General features: G+C 38.6%; 1 protein-coding gene across 1 annotated transcript; it reads left to right on the plus strand.

The window, feature by feature from the left end:
- The first annotated feature begins 343 nt into the window (after positions 1–343).
- On the plus strand, positions 344–1,288 carry LOC128094913 (olfactory receptor 51I2-like). The gene has a single exon (XM_052713516.1). The coding sequence runs from the start codon at positions 344–346 to the stop codon at positions 1,286–1,288; it is 945 nt and encodes a 314-aa protein (XP_052569476.1).
- The last annotated feature ends 7,227 nt before the right edge of the window (positions 1,289–8,515 follow it).

The following is an 8,515-nucleotide window of genomic DNA, read 5'->3' on the forward strand; positions in this document are numbered from 1 at the left end:
TTAAAGTCACTGAGACCAATAGAGTTTTATCTTGATACTAGAAAAGACTAATTTCAATATATCAATAAAATTCCAGCCTCAAGGATAAGAAAAAGTAATAGGCACTGGTGAGAGGAAGGGTAAATGCCTTTCTAGGTGAATTCAGAGGGACAACTCAAGAGTTTCCAGAAGTTGTTTTTACAATGAGAGACAAAGTTGAGTGCTACCAGAATCAAAGCTTCTCTAAATGAGGGACTACATGAGCTTGAGAAAGAAAATAATATTGTCCTCAGGCCACACATGAAACTGTGTATTTGTTTTCTTTATAGGGAAGAAATCTAAGCATCTAAGAGGGAATCCCAGGATGGGAGGTGAAGGCTACAACAGCTCCGGGTTGCCTCCCTTCATCTTGACAGGACTGCCAGGGATGGAGACCTCCCAGCATTGGTTGTTTCTGCTCCTTGGTGTCCTTTACACCATCTCCATAGTGGGCAATGCCCTGATACTTTTCATCATCAAAGAGGAACAGAGTCTGCATCAGCCCATGTACTACTTCCTTTCTCTGCTCTCAGTCAATGACCTGGGTGTGTCTTTCTCCACACTGCCCACAGTCTTGGCTGTGTTTTGCTTCCACTTAAGAGAAATCAGCTTTAATTCTTGCATGTCCCAAATGTTCTTTATCCACCTTTTCTCTTTCATGGAGTCTGGTATCCTGCTGGCCATGAGCTTTGATCGCTATGTAGCCATCTGTAACCCACTGCGCTATTCCACGGTGCTCACTGATGCCCGGGTGGTGTGGATGGGGGTGTGTGTGTTCCTTCGAAGTTTCTGTATGGTTTTCCCATTACCTTTCCTCCTGAAGAGGTTGCCCTTCTGCAAGGCTAATGTGCTTTCCCATGCCTACTGCCTTCATCCAGATCTGATTCGCCTGCCCTGTGGTGATATCACCATTAATAACATATTTGGTCTTTTCATAGTCATTTCTACCTTTGGACTTGATTCTGCACTCATTCTCCTCTCTTATGTGCTCATCCTTCGCTCTGTACTGGCTATTGCTTCCCAGGAAGAAAGATTGAAGACCCTAAACACTTGTGTGTCACACCTGTGTGCTGTGCTAATCTTCTATGTGCCCATGGTAGGTGTGTCCATGGCTGCTCGCTATGGGAGGCATGCCCCACGGTATGTGCATATGCTCTTGTCACTTGTTTATCTATTTGTGCCTCCAATGCTCAACCCTGTCATCTATTCCATCAAAACCAAGGAGATTCGTAGGAGGCTTTGCAAAATCCTGCTGGGGAACAAGTTTTGAGCTGGAGAAGGTAAGGTCAGTGTACAAAGGATGTTTATCCTGACTGCACGACCTTGTGCTCTGAAGACCTGCTTCGACCTGGAATTTTAATCTCTTCCCCCACCCCTCTCTGAAATTTCTATTGGGATTCTTACTACCAGATGGTGTATGACAGTGACATCATGGGTAGAATTCACACCAACAGGCTTTGATGAGGTAAAACTGGTCAGATCATAATTTAGCAAAGAAGCATGTGTTCCATTTCCTTCTTTTCAAAATAAAAAATATGCATTCCTGCAGTCATCCTCTCATTATGTCACAGTATACCCTGGTTTTCTTTATTAAATGGCTTACATCACCTTAGATTTCTTATTAACAGAGAAACATTGTCATAATGGGAATTAGATTGTTTTCCCCAAAGGGTTTGGTCAAGAGACATTAACTAAATTTTCTGTTTCTCTCTCTCTTTTACACATGCACACTAATTACATGTACATATTTTATACAGTATGGTATCCATCTGGCCTCTAAGATTAGATAACTGTTATTTTATATAAATTATATTAAAAGACCTCATTTTTAGTAATATTAAAATTTAGCTAATCTTCATATTACTGCTTAAATTGTATGTAATTTAATGTATGGTACCCATTAATAAAAGAATTAAAATGCTAGGAAGGCTATATAACAAAATACTTGCACTATATGAAATGATGATTTGATTTAGGATATGACAAAACAATGTACTACTTTATAAAATGGCTGAAGTTCTTTAAAGAAATTAATTAGTGGGTATGGAAAGGAGGACAAGTTATTCAGTTTTGATCCTTTAATAAACTTTCAGACTAGACCAACTTTCAGAAAATGCAACCCAATTTAAAATGAAACTTGGACATTCTATGTCTTCCCATGGTGGAGATACTTCCAAGGTTGTAATAGTGTGTGTGTGTGTGTGTGTGTGTGTGTGTGTGTGTGTGTATGTGTGTGTGTTTGTGTGTGTGTGTGTGTGTGTGTGTGTGGTGTGTGTGTGTGTGTGTGTGTGTGTGTAATTATGTGTGTGTGGTGTGTAATTGTTGTGAATGTGTATGTGTTTTATGTTGGGATGTATACCCACCTATATATACATGGAGTAGAAAGTGTTATTGTTACATCTTTCAGGTTGATTCTCTTGTTTCATCCCCCTTAATAGCTTAGCCTACATACATTATATAATTAAAGTGCACCCTGATTTTAGAAATCTCTCAGTATACCTTCTCATATTAATGAGTAAAATAGTGAAAAAATGCATAAGTAATAACAGATTTAAAGGAATACCTCCCTCAGAAACCTAGGCAATGCTTAGACACTCATTTTCCTAATTCATGATTTCATATACTTTCTTGTTAAAATATGCTTTTAATCCTTCTGCAGATGACAATGGGCTGGTTTCTCTCAGCCTTTGAATCTCTCACTTACCTTATGTAGTTTTCATTCTTCCAGTGGAAGTTCTCTGCTTCTAAGGGGACGCACACTAAATTTATTTTTATCAGAAACATCCAAAAGCACTAAAAATCGTCACCATTATAAAGTGTGTCATTTTTCTTTTAAAATATTTTATTAATTCTTTGAGAATTTAATATATGCATACAGTGTACTTTGATTATATTTATCCCCCAGTCATCCCCTTAACTCCTCCAAGATCCATTCACCACCCCAAGCCCCTTCTCAACTTCGTGTCTTTTTTTAAAAAACAGATTTCATTTTTATTTGAGGATTTTATACATGGGTACACTGTATTTGCATAATTTCTACCCTTCCCCGTCCAATTCCTTCCAGGTCTGTCCCTCCAACTACCCTCTCTTGAGTTTATGACCTCTTCTACATTACATATACATAGGTACACACACACACACACACACACACACACACACACACACATACACACATACACACGCGTGCACACACACACTTCCTACTGAATCTAATTCGTGTTATTCTTACTTTGTTGTGATTTGGACTAAGTGCTTAGGATTGAGGTCTCATCCCTGAAATAAGAAGAAAATGAATACATAAACAAATATTGGTTCTCTCTACCTCAGCAGCCATTGACTGCTTATAGCTCTTCATATAGGATTGAGTCCTTGTGAAATATACCTCCTTCCAAGTTAGGATGTTTACAGGTGTTGTCTTTTCAGGTGTTATTCTGGCAGATATTTTGTTGAGAATTCATGGGAATGACTTCCTTGTCCAATCCAAAGACAGTATTGTACAGCCACTGACCTTGTCCTCAGTCTCTTACAATCTTTTCACCCCCTTTCAATGATGTTCCCCAAGCTTTAGCTGTAACAGTTGTGTCATAAATGTCTCATTTGAGTCTGGAACCCCATGGTCACTTATTGTCTGCATTTTGACCAGGTGTGTGGATCTTTCTACAAATATACATCTCCCTCAAAAAGAAGCTTCTTTGATGGGAGGTGAGAGTTGCACTTACTTATGGGTATAAGAATGAGAGTTTAGAGGGCAGTTGGAGACTATACCATGTTGGCTATACAGTAGTACTAAGTTTTTTCCCCTAGGGCCCATGATCTTTCTAGCCATGAGTTTGTAACTTGGTTGACCATGCCAGGCATGAGTTCTCTCCAGTTGAGCAGGCAAAGACAGTTGTTGGCTGCACCAAAGATTCAAGTGTCACTGTTGTACCGTTAGGGATATTTTGCAGGTCCTGTCTTGATTGAGGTTCTCAAGCTTCAGAGGTGGCTAGCACTGTTGATAGATAGCTTTTCTTCCCTTGAAAGCTTGTATAGCACCTTCTAAGTATGGTATGAGCTAGTCCTCAGTCAGGAGACCCCCAGATCAGTAGCAGCTTGATTCCTCCATCTCCTGTGACTGAAATATGATGTATCTTCAGCAATAAGATATTACCTTGATGTTCTTGCTGGCAACCAGGAACAACAGCAATAGCTTATGTATTTTGGAGTGTAGTCTATAACTCTCTCTATATATGGTCTGTGTGACTATCTATCTATCTATCTATCTATCTATCTATCTATCTATCTATCTATCTATCTATCTATGTGTCTGCATTATCCCACTGTGGGGGCAAAACTGTGCTAAAACTGTATATGTGATATGTGTATATCTGTATATATGTTATGCATATATTTTCAAGTAAGCACATAAAATAATGTTTCCCTATGACTTTTCCAAACATCCATAGTGTTATTTATGCTTTTCCTTATCTCATCCTATTATCCTGTTATTCCTCCCCAATTAACTATTCCACCATTTCCCAGTATCCCCCTTCTTAACACCCTTGTCCTCACCTCTCTAGAGCTCTTCTCCCTCCCCCAATGGTCCTTTTATACCTTCCAGGTTTGTGTAGTTACTCCAAGTTACACACAAACCTAAAGATTCAGATCTAAAATCTACAAATAAAACAGAAAATGAGACATTTGTCTTTCTGGGCCTTGATTACTTTACTCAGTACCTTATTTTTCAGTTCCATCCACTTACTTGCAAATCTCATTTTTCTTTGCAGCTGAATAGAGATTCAGTGTGTATATATACCACATTTTCATTATGTCCATTCATCAGTGGACAGTTATGTAGGCTAGTTCCATTTTCATTCTCTTGTTAGTAACACAGCATAGATACTAAACATAAATGCACAAGCACCAGGGATTATGAGGTGTTCCTTTTGAGCACCATCTGAAAGCCTTGTGAGATGTGAATCACTGGTTTGTGTTTGGATCACCATGAACACAGCTTTGTATTTCATCATTCTCTCATGCTGTTGTTATTGAAATGACAATTGTTTTCTCTTTGATTTAAAAAAAGGGAATAAAAGGAGACACACTTCATTTTTTTCTGTTTCCCCATTTCCATTTGCCATTGGAAATGGGGAAAAAACCCACTAGTATATTTCCAATGATGGCAGTAGAGAGACATTGTTTAGACTGTTTTACTTCCTTGTTGATAATTATGCTTTTGAGTGGTGGTTGTTCTATTCCTTTGACCCAATGTGCTTTGTAATGTTATTTAATGTTATAGAAAAAAAGCTATGATTTTTAGTGCCACAGGTTCAACTTAGTACATAAAATAACACACCTGTTCATTTGTACTTTAAAAAGTTTTTTTTGTTGGTTTTTCTGAGACAGGGTTGTTTTGGAGCCTGTCCTGGAACTTGCTTTGTAGACCAGGCTGGCCTCAAACTCACAGAGATCCGCCTGCCTCTGCCTCACGAGTGCTGGGATTAAAGGTGTGCTCCACCACTGCTCGGCTCATTTGTACTTTTTATTAGTATATAGTCATTGTACATACAGATGAATTTCATAGTTATATTTGTATAAATGTATGTCGTAAGTGTATTTTGTAGATATTCTTTTTTCCTTTTTCTTCCCACTCCTCCATTGGATCAATGCTCATTCTTTCAGACTTACTTTTAGTTTCATGACCTATCTATATCTATATATCTCACTTTATATATCTGTATAAAACATATTCACAAACAAGAGAAAACATGATAATTTTATTTCTGAGTTTGACATTTAGTTTAAAGGAGGTGGGGGGAGAGAATAGGAGGAGAGGAGGGAGGGGAAACTGTGGTTGGTATGTAATAATAAAGTAAAAATAATTAATTAAAAAAAGAAAAAAAAGTTCCCTTACCCGAAATGTTCTGTTACCTTAAATGAATGTGCTTACATTCTCTACTGGACATTCTTGTATTTATCTCAGGTGCAGTAAATGAATTCATAAGGTTTCCTCATAAGTGTACACTTGGCTGGAGTATGAGTTCATTGATTTCTCTTTTATTCTCTAGCCCTGATAAGAGAGCATGGACAGTGAAGACAATTTGGATGTACATCAGGATAATTTATATTCAAATTCTGACATTGTAAATCTCTTCTCTATGCTTATCAGTAAATTTTTCAGCCTGAGTCTCCATTTCTCCATTATAAAAGTTTGGTTGTGGTACATGATGGCTCAAGAGCTCTTTTAATTTTAAAACTTTAAATTAAATTTCTGTCTTAGAAGTCAATCTGTATTCAGAGATAACTGGCCTTTCTACTGTTCATCTTCTCTTCTGTGGAGAAAAAAGAGCAAGTTTTCCAACAGTTTCAAAAGTTCTTGCTGTGTGGTGTTGGATCACAGGTGCTCAGATCTACAGGAATTTGTCTTTGATTTTACAAATAAGGAAAACCAAAAGAATTAAATAAACTTAATGGCACTAACTTAGAGAAGGAGCTGGGTTTTAAAAATGTATTTTTAAATGTATTTATTAATTTTCATTATATGTGCATGAATGTTTTGCCTGCACATATGTACACATACCACTTTGTATCCGGTACCATGGAGACAAGAAGAGGCCATTAGATCTCATGTAATTGGAGCTACTACGTGTGTACCAGCACTGACCCTGGGTCATTTGCAAGAACAATCAGTGCTTTTAACTGCTAAGCCATTTCTTCAGCCTGAGGAAGCTAGCTTTGAATATAGGTCTGGCTGCATGGTAACAAACATCAAGCAGATTCTTCTCTTGCAAGACTTTTAACAGTTAATCAGTTGTCTTTCCAGATAGACCAGGATGTTTTGTCCTGTTTGCTGACACCATATAACTAGGCTTTTACAGGATGTATTATTATTCCTTTCTTGAAATCTCTCTCTCTCTCTCTCTCTCTCTCTCTCTCTCTCTCTCTCTCTCTCTCTCTCTTTTTGTTTTTTTCGAGACAGGGTTTCTCTGTGTAGCTTTGCGCCTTTCCTGGAACTCGATTTGGAGACCAGGCTGGCCTTGAACTCACAGAGATCTGCCTGCCTCTGCCTCCCGAGTGCTGGGATTAAAGGCGTGCGCCACCACCACCCGGCATAATCTCTTTGAGTCATGGAACGGTTAATAGAAAAAAATCTCTCCTCTGAGAGTCAGGAGGAATCTATGGGTCTGAGAGTCTACGCAGCTCTGGTGATGAGTTACAGAATAAACTGTTTCTGAGTCTCAGTTCTATCAAATGAAGAGCTGAACATGGGGAACATTCCAGAATAACCCCAGCTTTTACTCTCAACTTCTTTGATATCTTTAAGTGGGAGAAATGGCAGAGCAGAGGGGAGCAAAATTACTCAAGAGTTTTCACACTTCTTGTTGCCTTATCCATCCCCCCAGGCTGCACTAACCAGGCTCAGGGGACTCTTAAGAGGCAGCTTCGTAGATCCCAGAGCAGGAAGTGAATATAGACTAGCACAGTATGAAGAGCAGAGCTGTGTTCTGAGGACTTAGAGCATTTGGTGTTTCTCCTCTGGGCAAGCACCTTGGCTATCTCTTTTCTCACAGCTACTAGATCTACCCTGAAGGGGTAAGTGGGGACCTTAGCCCTTCTCTCACAGGGATCCCCAGGAACCACTTTCCTAACTCTGAGATTCTGAGATGACTAGGTTATGAAAATTTCAGGAAAGGCCATCAACTCAGCATCTAGTTCTAAATGGTTGCAACTCCACTGTTCTGGCCTGATTCTCCATTTACACTACGGGTCCTGGCATGGAGCCTCAGAGAGGCATCTAGTCTTTTGTTTCGAATAGACAGTTTCTATTGGGATCAACGCTTCAGTGTGATTAACCTCGTTATTCTCACTAGGTAATTAGACAAGAATGATATAAAAGAAGGGAACCTTTGAATGGGAAACCGGTTGGAATTAGGCAAGTAGTTTGAAGACAAGACCAGGCACTCTGACCGTCTAAGAATCTGCTTTCATTGCTACTTTCTTATCTGTCATTTATTCAGCATGTGACTTGCACTAGAGGCCTGAATATTCACATGAAGTACTTTATTCTGCATTACTTTTCATATTTTTAAATGTGAAGATAGTTTATTAGAAAGTTAAATTTACAGTTAGTATGTTGGAAAGTGAGTTGAGATTAATTTACTTGTATCAAAGAACTTTACACTTAAAATGTAGGTGTTAATATATTGTTATTAAGGCAGTTTATCAATTTAGTAACATTTTGTAAAAGTTTAAAACTAGAACTAGTAATCTTTGAGTCCTAGTTTAGGGACTTGTATGTCAATTTGCCTGCCTAAGCGCTGAGGATAAAATGAGAAGAATGGAGATGTGAGATGGCTTAGCTGGCAAAGGCAATTGCCACCAAGCTTGATATACTGAGCTTGCTTCCTGGGACCCACGTGGTAGAAGTGGAGAAACAACTCCTGCAAGTTATCTTCTGATTTTCACATGTGTCATGGTACATGCTCTTACACTAAACAGACAAATGGAAATAGGATAC

This window comes from Peromyscus californicus, unplaced genomic scaffold (genome assembly GCF_007827085.1).
Source record: "Peromyscus californicus insignis strain IS unplaced genomic scaffold, ASM782708v3 Scaffold_4__1_contigs__length_199733344, whole genome shotgun sequence".
Lineage (NCBI taxonomy): Eukaryota > Metazoa > Chordata > Mammalia > Rodentia > Cricetidae > Peromyscus > Peromyscus californicus.

What these genes read in the sequence shown, in the direction of transcription:
- LOC128094913 (XM_052713516.1), top strand. Translation starts at nt 344, where the DNA reads ATGGGAGGTGAAGGCTACAACAGCTCCGGGTTGCCTCCCTTCATCTTG.